This window comes from Scophthalmus maximus, chromosome 21, assembly GCF_022379125.1.
Source record: "Scophthalmus maximus strain ysfricsl-2021 chromosome 21, ASM2237912v1, whole genome shotgun sequence".
NCBI classification, from domain to species: Eukaryota; Metazoa; Chordata; class Actinopteri; order Pleuronectiformes; family Scophthalmidae; genus Scophthalmus; species Scophthalmus maximus.
This window is the reverse complement of record NC_061535.1, coordinates 10,127,429-10,153,715: the sequence shown is the minus strand read 5'-3', so window position 1 is coordinate 10,153,715 and position 26,287 is coordinate 10,127,429. Positions and strand designations below refer to the sequence as shown.

Here is a 26,287-nt window from a genome sequence, read left to right as displayed (position 1 = left end):
ACTTGCCGTGGATACAGATGTGAGTGAGTAAGAAAAGCTCTTACTTTGAAACGTCCGCACCGGTAGCGCTTCCGGTCACGGTGTCCAGCTTGACTGCGCAGCTCGGTTTCGGCATAATAGCGCCTCTGCCGCTGCTGCTGCGGGATCCTCCAGGGAGCGGGACGGGGCAGCGGTGTTTCTGTGCGCACCGCCGCCGGACGAAGCTCATCCCCGGCTCTCATTTACTCTGACTGTGACTCTATCCGAGGGGAGGTTCCAGCTGAGGGATAACTAACCGTGTGGGGGGAGGTGACATGCCCCGTCACTGCTTGGCGCAGTCGGTGCGCTGACCGCTGTCAGACGCGGACGGACCGGTGCGGTGCGTTCACATTTCTGTGTTTAACGCGTTCGCGGTTTCCCATCGGTTTCTGGATTACATTCAGCCCGGGGGGGGGGGGGGACAACGACATTAAATGCCCGGTCGCCGAGCCGGAGCGAGGGGGGGAGTGCAGCGGAGGAGCGGCCGTTCGGCTGCAGGTGGATGGACAACCTGACGGCGCCAGCTGCTGCCGCCGCCGCCGCTTCCCTGCCGCCCCGCCGCCGCCGCCGCCGCCGCAGGTCTGGCCGCAGCCACGGAAAACCAGCGGACGAGTAAACCCGGGGCCATGCTGCCCGGGGTCGGCGTGTTCGGCACCAGCCTGACCGCCAGGGTGATCATCCCGCTGCTGAAGAACGAGGGCTTCGCCGTCAAGGCGCTGTGGGGCCGGACGCAGGAGGAGGCGGAGGAGCTCGCCAAGGAGATGAACGTGCCCTTCTACACCAACCGCATCGACGACGTGCTGCTGCACCAGGACGTGGACCTGGTCTGCATCAACCTGCCGCCGCCGCTGACGCGACAGATCGCGGTCAAAACACTGGGTGAGTGGGGGGGGGGGGATGCTGGATGCAGGATGCAGCTGGAGGCTGGAGGCTGCGGCCCTGGTGCAGTGGGGGTCGGATGCTGGGGGGCGAGCGGGTCATCGATACCTTCACGCGTCAACTCTGTGGGGCTGCTGTCCTGGACTTGGTCCTGTGATGCCGATCTCCAGTCGGCTGACTGATGCCACAAGCATAATCCCATATCTTTATCTCGTCTCCTCTTGTCTGACTTGCGTCTCCGGTCTTATTGTAGAGTCGGGTGCTCTGGAGGCAAGCGCCTCATAGATGTGGTAGTTGTGGAGTACACAAGGAGGTGTATGGTTCAGTTTATGGGTACATCATTTGAAGTTTGACCTTATGACCTTTAGGGGCAGGATGCAGTTGTCACGCAGAGGATTTGACATCATTGTCTTCTGGTGTGTACACATTCTACATAAAGCCCTGTCAAGTCACGTTCAGCTCACTACCTTCTCCGGACAGGTCCAGCCTGTGTGCTGCTGCTGCTGGTGATGATGATGATGATGATGATGATGGTGATGATACTGGATGTGTGTTGAATGGGGTAGTGTGGGGACTCCCCTGAAACAAAAGCCCCTTGGTGAAGCACCACACTTAACCTGTGTCAGTGAAACTGACAGGCGAGGAGGAGGAGGAGGAAGAGGAGGAGGAGGAGGAGAGGCCTTACACACAAAGAGAGCTTGTTCCAGTTTCGATCTGGAGCCATGCAGCTTATTTTGGAGATCACACGTTTGGGAGCTGTTGTGAGGGAACGGTGGCGTGGACTACGAAGTCCCCCCCCCCACAGAGCTCAGCTGGTCAGGTTTGCATTGGCAAAGATGCCAAACATGCAGGGAGGAAATGGGTTATTACTGGAAACATATTTGATCTTAGCTAATGTTTGAAGTGATAGTACAGTGGCGCTAGATTAATATTTGGGTCACTTTTAACCTTTTTTTTTCAAGGTAACCGCTTCAGAATAGTTAATCTTGTTTGCGCAACAGTCCAAAATCTGATTATATTCAATTTACGATTATAAACGCGAGCCTTCAGAGAGCGCAGGCCTCCGCCAAGGCTGAGCAACCCCCCACCTGTTACCGGGGCCAAGACCTGTCATTCATGAAAAATGTTCGCGCACATCCGTCCGTGACCTTTTGAGTAATTCTGCAAACAACACTCATAACAACACGGAGAAAAGCAGCAGCAAATCATCACGTGTGAGAAGCTGGACCCGGTGAATGTGTGGCATTTTCCCCTTTATCAATGATTAATCACTGTTCGGCACATTTGACTGCAGCACGTCTAATCAGCTCATCACGTCGGCACAGGAATAACAGAGCTATTAGATTCACACTGCACCCGCAACAGCTGGTTCCACTGTTGCTCATTTTACTAAAACTGAATATTTGAAATATCTGCCGAATATATATTTTTTAATATAGATGTTTTTAAAGATCTGTCAGGGGAGTGAGTAGAGAGAGGAGAGCGACGTCGAATGACGTGAAATCTTCCCAACTGGCCTTGAACCCCGGGTGTTGTAGTGCATCACGGGCGGCGATGCAAATAACACACTGTCACAGAAATACTAAAAGTCTCCCAGTGTCAGAACTGAAGGAGCCGTTTGCATTAGAGGCGCCTATTGTTTTTACACTGTCATCTCATTGAAGAGATGTGAGTGGAGTTTCCATCATGATCTAAGTTCACCGTTAGAAGGGTCACAAGTGGTATAAAAGATTTTCCTTCATTGTGACACCAACGTATTCCTTTATGGGCTGATAACCAGAACGTCCGTAGCTGCATGCCGTGTTGTGTGACCAGACTTTATAACACGGAGCACGTGATGTCTTGAAACGTTTTGATCCACAAAATAAGCACAGGTCAAGTTGGATTGAATTAAAAGGGTCACGCCATGAGTCCGCTCTGACTGTTGCCCTGGCGGAAGTGGGCGCGTTGAATCGGAAAGCGAGGAGGGAGATAAGGCCACTGCGATGCCGTACATTCTCACACCGCTGCGCTTATTTGCTCACTGGCTTCAATAAATCCCGCGGCGTGGCAGCCTGAGCTAACAAGAGAGACGTGCAAGAAGTACAGTAGACTGTGTTTGTCTATACCGCGACTACTCTAGTGTCAATATCAAACTGATGCACTGTACATGAACGACAGGCCAAATCAGAGGCTGCGCTTACGTGTTGCACACTGAATCCCTTTACTGCTGGTGAGGTGAACTAAGTTCCTCCTCTCCGTCCCGTCCACATTTGTGCGCGTAACAACGATAGCCAAGTCCAAACGCAGCCAATGCACGGAGGTCGCACGGCGGACCCCGGGCCCCATTCGCCCGCCCGTGTCCCAGTGAACTTGATTCAACCTGCGGCACCAGCAGCAGCAGCAGCAGCAGCAGCTGCAGACTTTGCCGGGGACCGCTCTTCCTCTCTTTCCCCTCGACTCATTTCCTTGCCGCTTCATTGTGCGAGTTGCCGCCCGTTCCTTCCCACCCAGCTCTCTTCCTCAGCCGGGGCTCTGGGTCCAGTCCTCTCTCTGCTTTTTCTGTTGGCAAACGGCAAACACAAAGATGCTGCCTGCAAAGACACGTGAACTCTGGCTCAAATAATGAAGTCGGAATATGTGCCCCTGAGATCGGTGCACTTGTGGAGTTCACTGGCTTCCGTCTGCAAGCAGCCTGAGTCTAAGTAGCTCAATCTGAAAAAATGCAGTTTGGTCAAGAAAATAAATATATCCACGTGTGAGAGTGGATGGATTGAATAAACACCCAAAATGTGATTATGGATTTGTATGATAGAGACAAGCCTCCCACGAACGTATCACCTGAATAACCTGGGGATCATCATATGATGGGGAAGAACTTTCGGATCAATATAAGCGGTAGATTTCCTCTCTAGCTCTGTTATTCGTGGAGATATCTTGGAAAATGTGCTTTTCGGACCATATTTTTTTTATTAATAATTATTCCCATTATACATCAGCTACATTTCAGTATCTTGCATCACTGTGATGCAGCGCAGCTCCAGGAAAGTGTGACCAGTCGTTGACAAGAGCCGCCGGCCTGTGTGAAACTTCCTCATCTGTCGGAGGGAGTGAGTCGATCGTAACGTGCCCGTGTCTGTCTCACTGCTGATAACCTCGTGAACTAAGCTGCTAAGCGTGGTCCGGCCTCTCCAGCCGTTGGTTTCGTCTATTTCCTGTCTTTATTTGTGTTGTAGCCCATATTCACGTTAAACCGAGCTCCCTGCAGAGTTTGACTGAAAATATATTGTCTGATATGAAGTCAATGCTATTCATACTTTAAAAGAGAAACACATCCGTCTCACGTGTTTTTTTGAAATGCCTTTTACGTTCCAAGCATTTCCGGAAAGAAATGTTGTTGGATGCAGGGCCTGGGCCAGAGGGGTGGCCGGGGGGTGCCACAGGCCCCTGCTGGAGCCCTAGTGCTCCCCTGCCAGGAGCGATGCATGAAGTGAGTGTTAGCGTTTCTTGTTTCAAAGTCAATGGAACAATGACAAAGAGACACAAAATGACTTCATGAATATGCAAGTGACCATAAAGAGACACAAGACCTCTATAAAGGAGACTTCAAGGAGATATAAAAGCAACTAAAATGAAATGTAAAATGACTTAAAGGACAAAAAAAGTTTCAGTCTGTGAGCCTTTTATATGTTTGTGTCCAAGGGGCCTGTTGTCTCATCATCTGTCCGTGACTGTGGCACTGATAGCAGCCATTGATAGGTTATTATAAATGAATGAATGAATGTGTAATTGTTTCCAGGACTAAGGGTTTAAAGTTGACATGGTTTACAAACGCAGCCCCCCCCCCCCCCCCCCCCCCCCCCCCTTATTTTAAATTTGTGGCCCATTCTGCCCCTCCCACCCTTTCAAAAGTTCCTGAACCGGCCCCGGGGGGGGGGAGTGAGTGCAGGCCCAGAAATACCACTGGTACGAGTCCACAAGTGTCTCCACGTGTCGGTCGGGTTTTACTCGATGGTTTTCCCTCGGCGCGTCACACTTTGGTCTCATTACGGGGAAAACCAGTCGGTCTCGTCGAGCCGCCTCTCGCCTTCCTTAAGGATGTCGTTCACTTTGTTCCTTGTCACTCCTTTCTTGTCTCTCACGTCTGCGAGGCGTCCCCGAGGCGTCCGGTGTCGCTCAGGCCTTTCCCAGCCCGTGGGGAGGCGGCGACAGAAGAGGCGGCCTCGCGCGGAAAAACACACCGTCCAAACCAGAAGTATTTCTTGGCCATCAGCCCGCGAACGTTTTGTTTTCGAAGCTGTCAGGCTGAAGCTCCTTTTGTCTTTGTCTTTTTCGCAGATCCATTTAAATACCATTTAAATACATTTGCATTGCCAATATATACTGCGGCCTGAGGAATTCACACTGTCTGCTGCGTGTGTCCGACCCTGTATAGCTCCTAAAGGTTTTCAGAGATGTGGTCTCTTCTAGGAATAAAGGCTTGTGGAAATTATACACTAGAAACAGAAAATATGATAAATAAGAAGGCCGCTGGTGGCCTAGTTTCCCCCCCCCCCCTAATCCTATAGGTTGACAGTATTGTTCCAGTTTTTGGGAGTCTGTAAAAAAGTGTCTCAGGTGTCGCCGTGTAAAGACGAGGAGGAAACTGAAGAAACGATATTCAGGTCCATTGCTGGGGTAAGTGGATGAGAGTCAAGGGACTGGCTAGAATTTTTTAATAAATTACACATTAATTAATTGAACTATTTGATCTAATAGTGAGATTTGCCCTCTGAAGGTGAGGTCTTCGGATTGCTTTTGTTAAAAAGGTTAAAGGTTAAAAACTTCAAATAAAAAAGGAACATCCGTCTATTCGTTCACACGCCACTTCATTATCAACATCACATTTTAAGATTGTGCTCTTATTTTGGTAAGTCTTCGTGTTATTGGGGGGTGGGGGCAGATGTTGAGAGGGAATCTGAGTGCCTGACTCGAATGTAACACGAGAGCTTCAGGTGCACTTTCTGTCCCTTTGTGCAGTTCTGTTGTGACGGTGGGAGGAGGAGGAAGTGGTGGTGTGGGATGGGGGGGGGGGGGGGCGCGATGTGATGAGCAACAGGCGTGGAAGTGGAATCTTTGTCTTTTTGCGACGTTCGTGTAAACTCCCCGTGCGAGATTGTGCGATTGAGAAATGAAAGCGATTCAGTTTTTCGACGCACATCACAGGGGAGTTGAAAAGGTCGAGCCGAGCAGCAAACTGCAGCGACGCCTGACACCGCATGACTGCCGGAGAGGAAACGGGATACGTTGAACGTGTCAACGTTATTACTCATAATGAGCTGATTTTGATTCGCGCTCACGGCGAAGTCGACAGAGCTTCCTCAGACCCTTTTGTAAAAGTGGATCTGACGTTAGGCCGACCCGTCTCTCGTGTCCGTTAGATGGGTGATGAGTTCGGGTGACCATACCCATCTACCCCCCCCCCCCCCCCCCCCCCCCCCCACATCAACAGAGCAGCACGTCATCATCCACACGTGGTGAACAGGTGAGGAAGCATGTGTTTGCTTCCAGTGTTGCCGTACCAACTTGTGATAATATGATGATATGTTTTTTAGTTTCTTTTGATGCCTCCCGAAATGAGAAGAGCCGGCTTGTTGTTGGCTCATGTCCCCGGCACATTACTTTGTCATTAACAAAGATAACAACGGAGCATGAAATGAAAGCAGCGGCAGTGTTGATTAGACGAGGCCGGGGAGATGGATTGAGCCGTCAAACGCTGCGAGGTTGATTAATGGCCGCGCCCTCCTCGGGGGGGGGCTGGTCGTGACGGCTCTGCCCGCCATCGCGGAAACTTTAAACTAGGTCATGGGAGGCAGCGATTTCCCCCCCCGTCCTAATGGAAACCTCCACGTGATGACCTGTCACCTGTCCTCATAGGGAGGGACATATCTCGGGCTCACAGAACTGGAATCGATAATTAATAAAACATGTATTTTTCAACCCCAGTTTCGGTTTAGTTCGATTCATTTACATTTTTCAAAACGCCCCTGGAAAGCTAAACAGAATTCATGTTGAATCGTGGTGGTAGGTGACACCGTGTATCCTCATCGATAGGGAGGTCACACCAAGTCATCCACCTAGAGCTCATCACGGTGAGAGCAAACGGCAGATTTTATTATAATTATCGTCATTACTGACACGTATTGAACCGTAGCAAATGGTTGGTGAGCGCTCGGAGCAGACACCTGCTCCGAAGGGCCACCCAGAGGCAAAGAGCTATTTATAACCCGCCTGCAAAGGGCACGCGGGCGTCGTCATAAATACATGTTCCCACCGCCGGTTTTTAGACACGAGATATCGTTTGAGCCTGAAAAAATACGATGAATACTAAATAAATTAAAGTTGAAATCTCAAGACTCTTGGGGGTTGATTTGTTAGAAACAGTTGCCTGCAAACTTTGGCACAAGTCGTCTTCTCTTCCCCTTTTTTTTTTTGCCGTAGGTGACGTAGATAATGTGGGGGATTCTCCCATCACAGCAACAGCAGAGCAACATCAGCCCCCGAGGTTGGTTAACTACCGCTGTGACCATCTGAACTGAAAGGATGATAGAAACCATTTGTAGCGTCCGCCCACACAGACATTGCAGCAAGGACGGAAGCGAGAAATGATCGATGACGAGATTCTTGGGGGAAACAGTCCATTTGAATTTTGGAAAAACTCTTACCAATCTCAAGCCAATTCTGAAATCGGTTGTTCCCCCCCGTGGACTTTTCCGTTTACACAGAGCCTCACAAAACGGACTTCAATTAAATAAATCGACAACCCAACTTTGTGACTTAGACTTAGACTTAGAATTGCCACGTACACAAAATTTTCCCTTGGTGCAACTTGCTGTTGTTTGGCTTCCATTCGCCCTCGGCCTGTTTTTCTCACCGGTTCACGTTCACCTTCTCCTGGACGTCCATTGACATGCTAATGGGCGCGTGCGTGAATGAGCGTGCGAGGGGAGCCGACGGCGAAGAGCGGCGTGGAAGAATGGCAGCGAGGGAAAGCTCGTCGTCCTGTGAAATTGCCTTTGTGCGCGATGAATGGCGGCGACGGGGAGGAGCTCCCTCAGCCCGCCGCCACGCTGCGCTGACAAGTGAGCATTCCTGAGGAGAACGGGGGGAAGTAGAAGTCCTCCTCGTCCACCCCCCCCCCTTTAAGTCCTGGCTTTCTTCTGCTCGGAGCTGTGAGGAACTGCTGTGTGAGGGGGAAGGCTTCGGAAGAGGAAACGCATTGTGTTATTAAATCCAGGGGGCGAGAGCGAAAAGGCCAAACTTTTGATATGGAATTATCTCCGATTAAATGTAAAGGACGGATTTCAATGAGGAATCACTCTGCATTATTTGACTGGAGACTGTGATTTTAAATGAGAGCAAAATTCAGGCTTACTTGATACATGGAGATGGAACGAGAGAGAGCGCAGGGCATCATGGGAGTTCACCCGGCAGCTTCGGCCTATAGCAGCGCGACTACGGGATGGTTCCTCCTGAGCCGGCGCTACGGTATGTAAACGGTGTTCTATGGAGGATTTATGACTGACAATGAATTCAAGCTAACCTTTGTAGTCAAATGTTTGGTTGCAGTCACAGTAGTCCATATTCTGATCAGCCCTGTGTTTCATCACTGTTGCGATCGCAACATGTGACGACGTGTTATAACATTAACTTGTACACTTATTGCTTTTCCACCCTAAAATACCTCACTGATGAGACTTCTGAAAACACTCCCATTTACTGTTTGTCTCCCTGCGTGGTGTGTGTGTGTGTGTGTGTGTGTGTGTGTGTGTGTGTGTGTGTGTGTGTGTGTGTGTGTGTGTGTGTGTGTGTGTGTGTGTGTGTGTGTGTGTGTGTGTGTGTGTGTGTGTGTGTGTGTGTGTGTGTGTGTGTGTGGCATGCCAAAACAAAGGCACCTTGGTATTGGGAAATCCCTCGTGAAGTATTTTCATCTTGCACAAACGTATTAAGGAGGTCCGGCGGACGCACATTGGCTCGCTCTCGACAACGCGTCGCCGACTGCTGCTCTGTTGCCGTGAACTCTGTCTCTTTATTCGCCGGCCCCATGCAGCCTATTCCGTGTATTCCCACGGCGACGCTGTTCCATTATAGCGTTTGCTCAGAGTTCCTTTATGTGCCCAGTGCTCAGGAATAGGCCCGCCTGTGTTTCTCAATTGCTCATCGGGGACCGGGGACAAGAGGCAGCTGCAGATATTAGAGCCCAGAGGCGGCGCCGCCGTCGGCCAGCGCCTCTGATCCAGTGGCCTCCGTCCTCTGGGACGTACCACAGCACGTGTTTCAGGCTCGTGCTTCGAGGATGAGATGCATAAAGATGGAAATGCAGCACGGTAAAGCCTCATACGCAGCTTTTACAGTCAAATAGCGGCAACAGGAAGTGAGATCTTGGTGTACCGCAGTGAAGCGCCTCTCGTTTCCTGTTGTGCGTGATGTGCGACGTGTCAGCGTGGGACAGTGAGGATCCTCGGCGTGCAATGTTTCGCCCTCTCCTTTCTCCCTGGGCTTCACGTGCAAGAGACACCGATGATAACGTAAAGTCTCTAGAAAGAACATCCAGCTTGTTCTGTACGCCTGCAGTCCTCGACCGACTCAACAGGCCACAGGGATGTGATCCGAAACAAAAGGAAAAAAACGGGGAATATTTGTGCAGCAACGTTTCTATTGGCAGGCGACAGCCAGGCGCAGAAGCTGCGCACATCTTCTTGAAGTCTTGTCCCTTGACATTGTCCCCTGGACGGAGATCTGTTAAAAAAAACATGTGCTGACTGAAGTAGTCCCAGCAACAGCTGCTAAAATTGTCATTTATATCTACGCGATTATTATTTCGGAATAAGTACAACTGTCAATGTGTCCGTTGGTCGGCTTTGGTCAGATTAGCTGTCTGACTGTTTCCCCCCTGCGACTAACCACGTTGTGACTCCAGCTCCGTGCTTAACACGCACAGACATCGTGAGGTGCGATGTCAATCTTCCGCTCGCGCTTGCAGAAATAGTCATATTTCCCGGGTTAAATATTGAACCATTTATCATAACCCGTGGGTTAGCAAGACAGCCAGCTTGTCGGTAATCCTGGCCGGGGGGGGAAGTTCTGTCCTCACAGTCACAGCATGATAATGAGAGGCGAGATCAGATCACCGTGGAAAAAAATGGGAACATTTTGCGTACAGCAGAAGATAAGGTTCATTGTATCTGTTTGTCGTGTCCACACAGGCCACAGTGGATGTCGTGTGTACGCTTGGGGATCTCTGAGCAGACTCGTTTATTATATTCATTATTATTTCTACTGTGTAACGTCACGGTTCTCTGTACAGAAAAACCCCGACACTGAGTGAGTGTTGTCTACCCAGGGTGTACAGTTATGTTGGGGTTTTTTCTGGTGCATTTGGTTGCAGAGGTTGCAATTTCATTGCAGAGGTGCTTTGCATTTTTTTCAACTTGTTTATCTTAACACCCCAGAAGAGCCGCGTATGAATGAGTCATTGTATCGGTGCCGTGTTGCCGAGACAAAGTGAGGCCACATCCTGCAGAGCGGCCAGGAAACAGCCGGCAAAGAAAGCCAGTTGTGGCAGAAAAACTGGTATGAAAGTCAGTATTCCAACCCGTCTCAAGCGGCAGGGACGTGTCAATAGTCGGTGGAGGTCATCTCAGGGGATTTATGAGACACCGTTGTTGATGACGGTCTCATGTTAGCGACCGAGGGCATCAGACCGGCCGGCCGCTCCGACTGTTGTGCGTCATGTCTCAGCAGCCGCATGGCGTTGGGGGCGGTGTTTTCAGCAAACACTGTTTATAGAGGCAGGAAACACCGTTTCCCCTTCGGTATGATATCACCGACCCCAAAGGATACATTTGACATTTTATGTGATATTCTTGTCATGATGATGTGTGTGAAATTGTGGGTTTTTGTAAACGGACCGAGGTCTTTGCTTCCTGAATTAAAATAGTTTGCAAAAAGTTATTTTATCTTCTATTAGTAAATATTAAGTTATTTCTCATTAGCCTGCCTGTCAAGATTAAAGGATAATAAAAAAAATGCCCTTACATTTTGTCCAAATATTCAATAATGATGAAAAGTATCTAACTTCATTCGAGGCAAACAACAAAATATCTTGAATACAATGTATAAATAATCCCCTCAGCTTCTCGGATGACTTCCGGTGCAGCAGTTCCGTTGTCCGTCCCTCTCGGGAACGGCCCCTGGCAATGAGGCTGATGAGAGCGGAGCCTCAGTTATGTCTCCGTCCATTAGTTTGTGCCTGCAGTCGCTCGGCCGCCCTCAGGACGTTAATGGCCGATGGTATTGGTGTGTCTGCAGGCGATGCAAGTGGCTTCCCTCCCCTGTCAGTGTTGGGTCTTGTGGATGTTCTCAATATGCTTAATCTCCTGTTGCATCCACTCATGAAACTCGCGACTGTTGAATTTAAAACACAAACTCTGCCCTGCACATAGTACAGTATATGGAGGTCATACGCTTATAAGAGTCACACTGAGTCATGTGGTGTGTGTGTGTGTGTGTGTGTGTGTGTGTGTGTGTGTGTGTGTGTGTGTGTGTGTGTGTGTGTGTGTGTGTGTGTGTGTGTGTGTGTGTGTGTGTGTGTGTGTGTGTGTGTGTGTGTGTGTGTGTGTGTGTGTGTGTGTGTGTGTGTGTGTGTGTGTGTGTGGAAAGAGTGCGTTCGTTCCGACTGACCAGTAACTGTTGGCTCTCTGTAGCCCATTAACATTCGGAGCCTCCTTTACCAGCCTCGTCTGACACAAAGATGCCCTTCATGGCCCCGACAGCAGCTGCCAGAAAAGAAGGATCGAGCTCACCTCACCACCGCGCCAGACTTTCCCCAAATGAGATCAAATACGACGGTATCATAACAGTTATTCCTTCTTTTTTTTTTTTTACTTCAGATCCATAGAGCAAATTATGGTGGTAATGGAATATGAAGGTGCAGGTGGGATAGTTTTAGTAGTGGACATGGATTTTCAGTGTGATTCTGTGTGCACTAATGACAAGTTTAGGGTAAAAATACAATACACCGTGTGGGCCTGCATGATACATATTAACAGTCAACTGATTCACTAAAGAAGAAAGGAGGTCATTATTGTTGCTGTAAGTGGCAAGTCCTTCTCTCATAGACGTGAGACTTCACACCTGTGCAGCTGTAAACTGTTCTTTGAACAAACTGAAACATTCAACCTGTTGATCAATTAGTAACTGACCACTAAAATAATGGCAGCTATTTTGACAGTTGATTAATCAGTTTAAGTAATTTTTTACCAAAGAAAAAAAAAGGCAAAATTCTCTGATTTCAGCTTCTGAAATGTGAATATGTGTCTGGTTTCTTTGCACCTCGAAGAAACACGATTGACATTTTTCATTTTCATAAACAAAACAACTGATCGATTGATCGATTAAAATAATTTTAATTACCGTGACTTAACTCACCTTTATCTATTATTGAATTGCTCACTCCATGCCTTTATTCATTTTCTGCCCCCTCTAATGCAGCTTGACCTTCATCCTCCCGTGCTACTGTAGTTAATGCCCATGGAGACACATGGAGAGTGAACCTTTCATTTGCATGTAAACGAGCTGAGCTGCTCTCTGAATCACTTTCATTCGATAATTACAGGAACAAAGACCAAAAAAAATACCCGACAAAGGCATCGGAGGCTATTCTGACAGTGACATGCAGATCAGCACACGAACGGCGTCTGACGATGAGTCTTTGTGAGGAGGCACACAGCTCTGCCATCGGCAGCCATGTTTCATTTGTCTCCGGTCGTGTTTGTGGCCGTGTACGGGCTGTGAGGGGGAAGTGGGCTGATTAGGATGCTGTGTGTGTGTGTGTGTGCGCGTGTGCGCGTGTGTGTGTGCGTGCGTGCGTGCGAGAGAGAGAGAGAGAGAGAGAGAGAGAGAGAAGAGAGAGAGAGAGAGAGAGAGAGAGAGAGAGAGAGAGAGAGAGAGAGAGAGAGAGAGAGAGAGAGAGAGAGAGAGAGAGAGAGAGAGAGAGAGAGAGAGAGAGAGAGAGAGAGAGTGTGATTAGAAAGGAGGGGTAGTGGTTCAACCCAGCAGTTAATTGGCCCCTGGAGGACCACAGGGGGTGCAGGTGGAGGCCTCATCACACACAGACACACACACACACACACACACATTTGCACATTTGCCTCTATGAGGTGTGTTTAAAGAACAGCCGCAGCAGCATGTTAGTTATTGCACCAAAAAGCAAAACGGGTGGTCTCTCTATCAACACACCTTACTTGGATCTAACTACACAAAGCATGTGTCTCCCAAACACTAAAGAATTACATTTGACAGTGTTGATGAGGAGTTTTTATTTTTTATTTTGACCTTTGTAACAGGAGCCGTGTGCACTAAACGTTACTCCTCTCTGGCCCTTGTGTTTGGGACAACACAGTGTGTTTTGAGACAAAGTCGTCGATTCATCTTCTGACTGTAACAGCCTGATGAGTGCATGTCCCGCCATCAACGTGTGCTTTTAGTGCGCGCATTAGGAACCCGGTGGCCAGAAGCCACTCCTCTGGTTACCGCTCATCGATAGCAGCCGGCCGGCGAGCCGCTCTGGTGCAGGGGTTAATGGCAGCACTCAAACACATTTAGGAATGCTGGATTCCTCGCAACTCGAGGGCATTAGCTGAAGGGGGGGCGGCTGAGTGGGACTAATGCTGGTCATCATTCATACTTCTGCCGCGCACTAATGGACCAGCACCGAGCTCCGATACGGACAATACACACCCTGCTGTTGATTTATCATTCTTATCAGTGTGTTAGATGTAATCCAGCTGGTCGCTTCCTGTGCCAGACTCTGAAGACTGCATGGGGTCATTAATGCCACAGTATATCTGAACAGGATTTACAGTAGCATCAACGATCCAATACAAAACTCTCCCTATGGCCGCCTTCAGACGCGCACTGAAGTCTAGACATTTTCCCAACGAGGGGCTTTGCGTGAGAGCACAAGTGTCCGCAAATGTCTCTCTGGATGTTTTTCTGGAACTTTTCCTGCCAGCCCCCCACAAGTAGAATATTCCCGGAAAATGTCCTAGTGAGCCCAGGAGGAAAAATCCCCAGAAAATTCAGTGGGCGTGATGATAACTGTGAACAGAACTCTGATTTCTGCAGCAGAAATATGTCCGGCCTCTTCCCAGAAGCCACAGAATGTCCCGCCGCTGTCGTCATGTGTGGAAGAGCAAACTCCGGGAAAATGCCCCCGACCCAATTTTCCAGAGTTCATGACGTCAAACAGTCAATGTGAGTCAATGTGGTGCTCAGGTAGAGCTTTAAAAGGCTTATGTAAATTACATAAAACGGTGATTGTTCTGACCAATATTGTGTTATTATAATATTGTGTTATTATTATTTCAATTGCGGGTTTGCAATATATTACAACATAAGATTCTACCAAGCACGATTACAACCGTCCCCGTCACAAGTTATTCTCGGGGTTCGTGTCGGAGGGAAATCTGTGGAAACTCTGACCAATCGAGGCGACGTTGTCCGCATATTTCTTTTCATAACAGCTGTGAAATCCTGCAACGTTTCCCTAATGGGCCGCCTCTACCCGTGACTTGCCCCGACATTAATGATATCAACCAGCTGTTGTCACATGAAGCCATCGCAGCCCAGTCATTTGACGGCTTAGCCCGCCTCACCTGTTGATTATGTCAGTCGTAATCAATTTCCTCCGATAGTTCTGATTGACTTTCCATTTCCATTGTGACCCCACAGTACAGACTCCCAGTGACAGCTGAACAGTCGGCGGCTTAGTTCATCTAAAAAAAGACCATAGTAAATTATTGATTCTCCCAGCTCGCGGCCTCCGCACTGTCACCGGCTTGTCTTTCGATTACGGGTCTGACCGGACTCACTGTCCTCTTCATAACTCCAGTCTAACAGCAGCAGCTGGTTATGCCTCTGTGCTCTGCTTCAGCTGCAGGAGGAACATCACCGCTCCCGTCCATCACCGATATCGCGGCGGCTATAATTTCAGACTGGGTGACACACACAAGTCAGCGGGAAGCCTGTTATTCTCCTGATTTACGTCTAGTACGAGAGGTACGCACTGATGAGAAAGCGTATCCTCCTTGTCAGTCTCCTCTTCCACCTTTCCCCCTCTGCTTTGTAATTGCTTTAAGCTAAATTTAATTTGGGATTTAAAAGAAGGATGAGCCGGACCCATCTCTCTGAGCGGCCTCGTCGCTGCAGTGCAAACATAGCTAGTGTGTTTGTGTGTATCTTTTATGTTTTTTTCAGAGCTTTCCCACCTCCACAGTCTTCACGGACAAAGTTAATTACTTTACCAGAGCTTCACTGATGGAGGGTTCCTTTGTGATCTTTCAGTGCCCACTCACTTCCCTTTGTTTGGTCACAACGCTGCCTGCTGCACACAGTGTTATGCACTTGTGTAATCATGTGCACACACACACACGCACGCACGCACACACAAGCGCGCGCGCACACGCGTGCACACACACATTCAAAACTGTTTCCAAAGCAGGCAGACGGATTTTGTTTTGCTCTTCGCCTGCATGTAGCGGGATGCCCATAATACTGTGGAACCTGCATGGAAATGTATGTACAGACTTGATACAAACGTGAACGCGTCTGCCGTGTCGCAGTGACGTGCGGCAGCACAAGCAAATCAGAAGCAAAACACATGTAAATCAGGGGAATACGGAATAACTGCCTCGTGTTTGCACACGCCGCTGCCAACCGGTCAAGTTGCATGAATTATTGTCACAATCTCTTCTTTTGTTCCCGAGCTACGGCAGTGAATGTTGGCCAGAAAAACGTGTCCTCAATTCTGTCACGACTGGTGTTTGAATTCTCCGGGTCATGTGATATATTAGGGGACTGGCATTTTGCCCTTTGACCTAAAAAAACATATTCACTTCATCCTCGAGTCCATGAGCAAAAGTTTAAAAAAAATAAAATAAATGATCATGACACAAAAATGAGACCAATGCATGTATGGATGAAATGTTTGGTATGTTTCATCGGTGTGTAAGAATCTGGAGGAACTCCTCCCCCTGACCCTCGCCCCGCAGGAGCACATGCACGGCACAGCGTGGCAGATGGCTGTCACTCCCCGACTGGTTTCCCTGCCTCTTCTATTTCTGGCGTCCTCATGCCGAGGGCCCATTGTCTGAGCCGTCACACCGAGGCGTTCAGCATCCTCCTTAATCCACCTGGTTTTCCCCTTTTGCGGCGACTTCCAGCTGTTGCCACTGGGCCACGTTCATGATGAGTTTCTTACACAGTCTCAGCAAGGAAACATGTGGACTCGTATGAACACGCGTAATCAGTTTCCATCCTGCCGTAAACAAAAGTCCATCAATGAGCAAAGTGTAATTAGACAATACCTGACTTCGCTTTGCTGTCAAGTACAAATCTCCCTGCCCTTGCTTACACCCACGCTCGCCACTTCCAGCCTAACCTCCCTCAGCATTACTACTCCACTCCTGCCCAAAGATCCCTGGAGGTGTGAACGTTGAAAATGTCATGCACCGATGGTGTTCGCTCTGACACACACACACACACACACACACACACACACACACACACACACATAAAGCCTGATCTGTGTTTGTTGCTGTGTAAGGTCGGTGTTCAGTAGGATACACTGGAACCACGCAGAGAGGCGCAGACGATGAGGGTGGCAGCGAGCCGAGAGGAGCGCTGAGGCTGGAGAGAGCTGGCCCTCTCTCTCTCTCTCTCTCTCTCTCTCTCTCTTTCTTTTGGCCTTCAGTCCGTCTCGGCATGCGTCCTCCTCCCCGCTCTGTTCTCTGTCGCTGTGTGTGTTTTTTCCAAAAAGAAGTGTAACCTGTTCTTCCTGCTGCAGTGACATCGTAAAATGTTAGATATAGACATGTAAGGACCCTAAAGTGTGTGTGTGTGTGTGTGTGTGTGTGTGTGTGTGTGTGTGTGTGTGTGTGTGTGTGTGTGTGTGTGTGTGTGTGTGTGTGTGTGTGTGTGTGTGTGTGTGAGAGAGAGTGTGAGAGAGTGTGTGTGAGAGAGAGTGTGTGTGAGAGACAGAGACGCTACAGTGACTCGCTATCGCCTCCTGAGGCACAAAGTAGTATTACGAGCCGTGACAGGCCTGGGCTAGCTGGTTAAGATGCATTGGATACTGTATCACTGCTACGAAAATAGGATAGATTCATTTTTCAATTCATTCAGTGATTCAATGCTAAATGAAAAAAAATAGAAAAAAGAAAAAGATGTGTCTCCTTCTGGATCTCACAAAATAAAGGCCTCTCTGATTGTGGCAACACATTTCTAGTCTGTCCTCAGACCTTAACTCCGGGGGTGATTGTCCGTGGTTTGCCGGTCACATATGAGGAACGTAGCAGGACATCGTTCATCGTCCTCTGGACTTCAGTGCAACCTGCCATATAGATTAGCTACTTTGTGTCTATAGAATACCGTTGTCCTCTCCTCTTCCTCTGCAGGATCTCTCTCTCTCCCGCTCTCTCCTTTAAAGTCTCTCGGTTAGATTTGTCCTGCGCATGAATTATTCATGTTGAGGGACTGAGCTGCAGTGCTGGAGTTTCTTTGATCTGCTCCATTACTGCTCTCCCAGCGGGCCGGCAGCTTCACCTGTGGGCCGAGCTCCTCTTCCATCCCGGGGCCGAACCCCTGGAGTCGGGCCCTTTACAGTACGGCTACATTTGTTAACGCCGCTCTAAATAACATCATCTTTTTTTTTATGATTGAAGCCATCGTGTGTTGTTTAGACGCTATCACTGTCTCTCTGTGGGGAAGTATCTTCCACATGAAGTGTTTGCTCGCCGTCGCATTCTCGACTTCGCCTCCCTCGGGTCATTTGTCTCTCGCCTGATGGTTTACTGCGGTCGCTGTTCTCGTTTTTCACCTTGTGCCCAGGTACAGCCATAATCTGCTCGACACACAGGCGCACACAGTGCATCCTCTCCCTCTCTGGGGCGGGGCTGTGGACGAGCAGCTCTGATGACTCAACAAGGCTGACCCGTGTAAGCCAGCCGCGACCTCTCAGAGCTTTGCACAAGAGGAGCGAAAAAGGCAACTGTTGACCGGAAGAGGAGCTGCTTTTGTCTCCGGAAAAGGGCTCGGTTATCTCTGGCTTTTGTGTTCATAATAGCGAAAAAAAATGATTCCGATCCGGCAACTTCCCAAAGAGCCTTAATAGCTGTGGGAGTGGGAAGTCTTCCTTTGGGGACTGTAGCGAGCCATGTCAATGTGAGGGCATTTAGCATTTACCCACAAGGGCCTCACCCACAGGGCTGTGCGTCTTCCCAGTGTCTGCTTGCGTGTGTGTCTTCTTCTGCCAAGAAGAAAGGGATGGGGGGGGGGGGGGGGGGGGGGGGCTGCACCGTTGTTGCCTGGGCTTTGTGTGTCCCCAGTGGCTGGGTTGGCGGGTGGGGGCTCCCACAGCACAACTCAGAACTGGGTCAGAGGGATTAATTTCCTGGCCCTGGCCGATTGTAGCTGAAGGCAGATTAGCATTGGTAAGTTTCACTTCCAAAACAGCCCCCGCCGCCACCCACAGCCCCTCAAGTGGGACTGGGGAGAGAAGCCTGGACACTCTGGGGCCCCCAGCCCCCCCCCCCCCCACACTGAGGCAATATGTGACCAGCGGTGGCAGAACAGTGCATAAGAATAAGAACGTCTATAAGTTACATGAATAAAATAAATCCTATAGAAATTGTAGCTCCCCTCAGCTGGGGTGTCCAGTCAGCTAACTTTCTTTTTTTGTTTTCAGGATGAAGCCTCACTCTCATATAAACGTTGTTTTCAGAAAAAAATCTGTTGGTCACTGGTGCCAACTCATGTCCCTTGTTTTCTACAGTGTATTTTCACTACAAAAGGAGTTGCCTGTCAGGGCCGGTACAGACAGGATGAATATTAATAGTAACTCTTTCAGTGGACTTATGCCTTGTGATCGTTGTATTGAGAGAGAGCTGGGGGGGGGGAAATCATTTGTTGGTGTCGCCCCCTGAACTGTGTGGATTTGCTGCGTCTTTCAGTGTCATGTCGTGGTCATTTGAATGTAAAGAGGTCAACTTAAGCTCTGGGAGACTGCGATCGGATGTATATTCTCTTCGTACCCTGACAACCTAGAGCAAGAATGACTAATCATCAACAGATTTATCGGTAATGGGAACAACCGGCTACTCCTACAGAACAGAACATGTTCCTGTAACAATTGAAGGTCAGGTTTGAATCCAGTCAATGATCTGTTTGGCATTCCACTCGCCGGCTCCCGTCTGTCTCCATCCAGCCGAGTGTCCCGTTGAAAAGACAGACGAGACTGTTCCTACCGTCCAACCTCTTCTCTCCGTTGTGTTTTGGTGTGGCCCGCACCAGTTCTCCTTTTGATGTGCTAGAAGAGATTTTAATTAGGTTTCCTACCGGGCTTTTTCCTCTCCTCCCTTTCCTCAGCTCTGCTGCGCCTTCTGTGCTCGTCCTTTTATCGTCAGCGTTTCATCGGGCCTCCGGTAATACCGGCGGAGCCCGTCTAAATCTCTCCGAGCTGTGCAGTCCCTTACAGCACACAGTGATGACTGCAACTTCTTGCACGCCTGCCAACATTAAAGCCCGTCCAAATTGCATTCAGGGGATTCAGGTTTTGTCAAAACCGCTATATTACTCCTGAGGTTTTGAAAGGAAAATCTTCCCCGTTAGCCTGAGGACGAGGCTTAATACAGTGGACATATGTTGTGAATCCCTTTTGTCATAAAGCTGTCATGACTCAGGGGAGATAAGAAAGTTTAGGAATTGTTGACTCAGCTATGTTTGGGAGTTGCCACATCTTGCAGCGCTGCATTGTTTCTTCGGGGGATGTTTTGGAGCTGCAGAGGATATTGTGTCTCCGTGCGTTGCTGAGGGTCCGACCACATTACTCTTCTCTCTCTTTATCCCTCTCAGATTCCCAGCTTTTGCTCTTCATCTCAACGTCGCCAGTGTCGAGGGGAAGTGCTGTCAAAACGATGCAACTGTACTGCAAATTGGCAAAAGATCTCTCGTGGCTCATTCCCAACTGTCTCTTCTGTCTCTTCCAAGGTATTGGAAAGAACGTGATCTGCGACAGGACCGCCACGCCTCTAGACGCCTTCCGGATGATGTCAGCGGCCCAGTACTACCCCAAGTTGTTGAGCATTATGGGAAATGTGCTGCGCTTCCTGCCGGCCTTCGTTCGAATGAAGGAGCTCTTAGAAGAAGGCTACATTGGGGAGCTGCTGGTCTGTGAGGCCCAGGTGAGACGAGAAGGATCAGTACTCATTTTTTAGATTGGAGATTTTATATGATGATTTTTTTGCCCTGGTCACATCTAAAGGAAAAACGACCTAATATGGTAGCTGACTCTGTCACCCATGTCTCCTCTCTGCCCTAAAGGTCCACAGTGGTAGTCTCCTGGGGAAGAAATACAACTGGAGCTGCGATGACCTGATGGGAGGTGGCGGCCTGCACTCGGTGGGCAGCTACATCATCGACCTGCTCACGTTTCTGACGGGCCAGCGTGCAGCCAAAGTCCACGGCTTCCTCAAGACCTTCGTCAAACAGACGGACCACATCCGGGGCATCCGCCAGATCACCAGCGACGACTTCTGCACGTTCCAGATGGTGCTGGAGGGAGGCGCCTGCTGCACCGTCACGCTCAACTTCAACGTGCCCGGAGATTTCCGTCAGGAGGTCATCGTCGTGGGGACTGTCGGGCGGTTGACGGTCACAGGGACGGACCTGTACGGCCAGAAGAACGGCGGCGGCGCAGGAAGCGGTGGTGGTCCTGAGCTCCTGCTCAAGGACACCACGCCTCTCGAGAAGGCGTCTCTGCCGGAGAAGGCCTTCAGCGACATTCCATCCCCGTATCTCACCGGGACCATCCGCATGATCCAGGCCGTGCGGCAGGCCTTTGAGGACCAAGACGACCGGCGGACGTGGGACGGGAGGCCCCTGACGATGGCCGCCACCTTTGAGGACTGCCTCTATGCTCTTTGCGTGGTGGATACCATCAAGAAATCCAACCAGTGTGGAGAGTGGCAGAACATTGCGGTGATGACAGAAGAGCCAGAGATCAGCCCGGCCTATCTGATCAGCGAGGCCATGCGGCGCAGTCGGATGTCCCTCTACTGTTAGCGTCTGGCTGATGCGCAAATCCTGTTAAGACGACTGACAGCCTACGTAACCCTTCAAAACCGGAGGTGGCGCTGGACGGGCCTTGATATTGTTTTTCTTTCTTTTTTTTTTACTGTCAAGTCTGTATTGATACTGTTACAGACCTAGAGGTTACACAACAGAGAGTTATGGTTTCCTGTCACTCTGCCTTCTGCAGTGGAGGAAAAAAGCAGTGGGATTAATAATCAAACCTTTATTTATGAGGAAATCTTTTACCTGTTTCCAGCCCTTCCGGGCGAGACGCACTTGCAAGTCAAACTGATTCCCGGCAGCAGACGGACGAGATACAGTCCTACAGTCCAAGGCTTCGGGAGTGGAACAAATTCTTCTGTGTTCTGCTCCAACCACGAGGGGGTCGCATTTCTCACGACTCTCCTGCTCCTCCGCTACACGACCGGGTCTGGAAGTCAACAGCCTCACACTGTGGGTCCGAGCGAGGACTGCCGGAGAAGAACGGCAATCCTCTCTGTTTTAAACTGTGCCGCTTTATCGTCGCTATAAGCTCAATTACTTGCTAGTTTTACCAAGTGAATGTTTTCGTAAAGGACAAAATCCGTCTCCGCCTGCTCTGTGCGCCTCCCTCTGTATGTGTGAGAGAAAAAAAAAATCAATGGTTTGGCTGTTGGGATTTCAGAGGGGTTCACCTTCTGCTTCATGTATGCAATATATTCAGGCTGTAGTCTGCAGCAGAAATACTTCAATCTTCCAGCCCGGGGTCAGAAGGTTAAGACGCACTATGGTTTGCCTTTATGCAGCGGCAGCGGCCTGTGCATCAGTTTTTTCGCGAGTCCTTTATGGGCGACCAGAGCAGTGACACTTCACGCTCACTGTACGCCGTGCTTTCTCTGTCGTCTGAGAGCGCAGCCGTGAAATAGACCGGCTTCTGCGTGACGTGTCGGTACACAATGTTTCTGTACTGAGCCTTAAGTGTGGATAATGAACAAGGAGCGGGTAAATTCTGTGCTACTTGGGAGTTTAATATCGCAGTACAGTGGGTCACTGCTGCTGGAAGCCAATGCCATCAGGATGTGACTTGCTTTGTGATGTCTCTTTAACATGACGTGAGAGGGACATGCAGATTTGTACAGGCAGTAAGAAGGAAGTTCGCAGCATATTAACAGTGGTCGGTGGTGGCGTAGTGTGTTTCACCTTCGGTGAGGGAGTTCAATGTCAAGACTGGTGTCAGAAAATCCCACGAAAGACAAAGTCTTAATCTGTCTCTCAGTACTTTCTGACTCCCCTTTCTAAGCCCGTTGATTTCTATTTGAGATCTCTAAAATCGGCCCTAATTTTTAAATAACAACAGGTCAAATGACTGTTTTTTAATGTGAAAGGTGATGCTTGAGAAACCCACCGAAGCTTTTCACCCGACTATGCAGTTAGCCTCAGCTCAGAGTAGCATTTTGACATCTTTTGCCTCCATCATCTCATCCATCTGTAACACTGCAGCCTCGCTTCCAGCACGTAGTGGTTGTCTAATACACACACTTCTAGGACTGTGTACTGTAACATAGGATTTACTTACTGCGTTGCAAGTTGGTCTCTTTACAATTGCTTTACGATGGAGCTTCATGGCGCCGAGGAGACAGATCCGGGTTTTCTCCACAATTCAGTGTTGTTTTTATTTGTCTTCTGTTGACAGTACGGAAAATATAGAATATCACCAGACGTCTCCTTGAAGGCATCATTAGTGTCCTGAGTGCAGCTACACTTCAGAGGAGTATGTCAGTAAAGAGAGGCAAAATGTGTGAGTATTACTGTATATCATATATCAGGATATCATTTTTTGCCCCATCGTGACAAAAGAACAGTGAGGTAATTCATCAGCTGCACAAAACCTTAACTTCTCATTGTGTTAACTCTCAGAAAGTATTTGCAAATCTAGTTTGAAGCGATGTTTGGTATCTGTCAGTGCAGGCGAAGGAACGGCAGTGACCTGCAAGCCAAAAGATTGATTTTTTTTTTTGGTTGTAATGCATCTCTGTCGCCCTTGTGTGGTCTCAAACTCTTAAGCTGTGCTGAAATACTATCTATGTAACGACTACTGAAAAACGAACATGTGAAAATATTATGAAACCACATGTGTTTGTCTCAAGAAAAATAAACAAGTACTGTATGTATTTTATTTTGTAAAAACCAAGGAACTGGAACATGTGTTTTTCGATGAGTGTTACGGTATTTATTATTATTATCATTTGTTTTTGCCGTCTGCGGTTTTGCGGACATACCCCAAGTGTATTTAGCAGACTGAGGCCTCGGGGCCATTCGGCTTCTCAGATCTCCCCCGTATATGAACTATTTACCAAATTTGCTCTCTCTTTGTCAACACACTCTTTGTCGTGGAAGAAAGCTTTATGTTTGACCTTCGCATCAGCGACGTGTCATAAATCATCACGCGGTCATAATCCGACAGGGCGACACTGTCCTCCGGTGCAAACTCTGTGATATGAGAAGTCGCTGGTTGTTTCTGTTCATACAGGTCACAGCGTGCAACAGCAACGGCTGACCCATTTTATTCTCAGTGGCTTGATTCGATGTGTCACACTCTTTTGCCGCGGTCAGGGAACATTACAGCCCGTGGTGTGATGTGGTCAGATACACAGAAAACACACACACACACACACACAAGAAGAAAACTCCACAGCTGACCAGTCTGCCTGAAGAAAACCTCTGAGTCCAACACTGATAAGCTATCTCTCCTTCAGATTACTCAAGTCGTTTTATTGCCCCCTGTGCACCCAACGCCTTATCAAATCTGCATATAGACTTTCCCCCCTTTTGTCTGATAACAATTTAATACTTTTCCGTCTTCATCAGGCAGAAGTGATTGAGCAGACACTGGATAGTCGGGGCTCTGTGTCGGAAATGAGAAAAAGAAAAAAAAGGAAAGATTGCTCCCGGGTCAAAACCATGGTGCCAACATTCAGGCATCATGAGATTCTTTCATTCTCATTTATACGGTATCCTCACAATTAGGATGCATCTCATGCCAGAGTTATTATTCACACTTTATTTGAACTTCAAACTTCTCAATCGTGTCTTCGTTTCTTTCCTGTCCCGGTAAAGAAATATATAATTTGGTGCAAATTACAGTTAAAATACAATCTTAAATATAAGTTATAGCTTCGGAGTGGTAAAACCCTTATTTTTCCACTAAACTGCAGATATTCATTCACCTCCAATAGCAACGTAAGTGCTGTTAAACTCGAAAGTTTAGGGGGAATCAAACAACAAATCTCTCAATTCATCATCTGTTTTGAGACACATCCTCAGCCACGTCGTCCAACACTCTGAGGTAAATGCGTCCTCAGCGTCTGCTTCAAATCAAGATCATCACATGACCAGAAGGCTTTTCATTCCAACCAGTGCAGACAGGTGTTCTGCACAAAAAAAAACCCCTCAAAAGTGCAGAAATTAAATGTATCCCTTCCTAAAGAGGACACGTACTGCAATACTAACCATATGCTGCTTATTAGTGACCCGTCCACACAGATTCACAATTAATGGACATGCAATGGGCTTTGCTCTGAAACATATGAGGCGAAATGTGTTTTTTGAAGCACTGAATATTTAATGAGGGGAATTTGAACGAGCTGTTACTGTACAGTACGAGGATATGATGCGTGTGAAATAGTCGGCAACATAGAAAAATTAGTCTTTTGATGAATGTCTCTTGGCTGATTTTTTTTGTTCTCTTTTAAATGTTGAATTGCAGATTTTTTTTTCTTTTACGCCTACTGAAAAAGTTATGACACGTCGTATCTGATGTTCAGACATTTAAAATAATGTGGGAATGATGATTGTGATTGAAGTACCGGCCTGCAAAAGAGGACTTGTGTTGCCCACGAGACAAAAGTTGTTCTTTACGTCTGGATTTACGTTGCCAAGGACTGTTCTCCTGTTTCCCAATTTCGCCTGCTGCTCGTGGCTTGTGAGGGATGAGTCGACTCTTGTGTGTGTGTGCGTGTGTCAGGAAAAAAAAAGTTCCAACTTTGCCCTCTGACTGCCTTGTGCGCTGCGCCGACAGTCATGGTGATGAATTGCTTACTCCCGCTTTGCCAGCATTCGCAAACTAACGTCGGGGAAGGCCTCCTCACCGAGGGCCAGAAGGCCGGAGTCGGGATCGGGGGAAGTTTGCTCAAAGAGGCGCTCCCTCTGCCCTCCGAGGCCGTTGCTTAGCAACGGGGAGCCATGTTGTCAAAGCTATAGGACCTGTCTTGGATCTTTCTTTCGTTCTTTTTTTCACTCGCACAGTCACACATTGCCGCCACATTTTCTCCTTCACACGTTCTCCCTCCATCTCTTCCCTCCTCTCTCTCTGACTGACTGAGGTGAGGGGTTACAGTTTTTCATGTGCTTCTCACTGATTTGTCTTTCACATTTTTCACAGGGTGACTCTCGATTTCAGTCCCTCAGTTTCTTTCCTTGCCATCTCCCACTCTCCCTCTCTCTATTGTGAGCCAGGTTGAATCCTGGAGACAAGCTCACAGGTGCTTCTGCAGACCCCACCCCGCCACCCCATAACATTAACTCTTCTCTTCTCTTTCTCAAACCAAGGCAGCTGTCTTTTTACAAAAAAATCTGACAAGACACCTGTTCCGAACGCCCTTCCTGAGCTGGTTTATGAATGCCTGCTGTACCCTCTGCTTGTTTAAAGAAATTGTGACTGTTGTGACTATAACCAATATTTATTGGTATCTGTGTATACTGTGGATGCATGGGCCTCTGTACATCCTGCAACTTGAGCTCTCAAACGCGTATTTATTGGTCTAAATCTAGAGAATGTACCTAATTTATATTTTCTATCTGTCCAGGTGGATATGCCATTTTAAGGAGGTCAGTGCGTGTTACAGAAATAATTCCCCCACCCTTGCCTTTTCTGTACAGTGTGATGGTGCACTTCTGTTCAATGCCCCCCTCCGTCCAACTTTCTTTTCTGGTTGACTGGGTGATTCTTGTCTTCGAGGTTCTACGGTCTCATCTCCCTGCACCAGTGCTCGACATTGACTGAATGTGTATGGATGAGGGTGTGTGCCGGCGGGCGGGCGTGTGTGTGTGTGTGTGTGTGTGTGTGTGTCTGTCTGCAACATGGTTTACTGCTTCAGCACTTGTCTAATGCTGCAGTTTCTTAGGAATAAAAAAAATACATACATCCATGACGACTCCAATGTCTTTTTTATGTCGTATCTTCTGGAGATCACAACTTATAAAT

At 48.5% G+C, this 26,287-nt stretch overlaps 1 protein-coding gene across 1 annotated transcript; it reads left to right on the top strand.

Moving 5' to 3' along the window:
* The first annotated feature begins 97 nt into the window (after positions 1–97).
* Positions 98–24,797, top strand: gfod1 (glucose-fructose oxidoreductase domain containing 1). Its single transcript, XM_035619236.2, has 3 exons — positions 98–897; positions 19,963–20,156; positions 20,296–24,797. Exons 1-3 carry the CDS (start codon positions 645–647, stop codon positions 21,034–21,036), a joined length of 1,188 nt encoding a protein of 395 aa, XP_035475129.1. The 5' UTR covers positions 98–644; the 3' UTR covers positions 21,037–24,797.
* Positions 24,798–26,287: the final 1,490 nt, after the last annotated feature.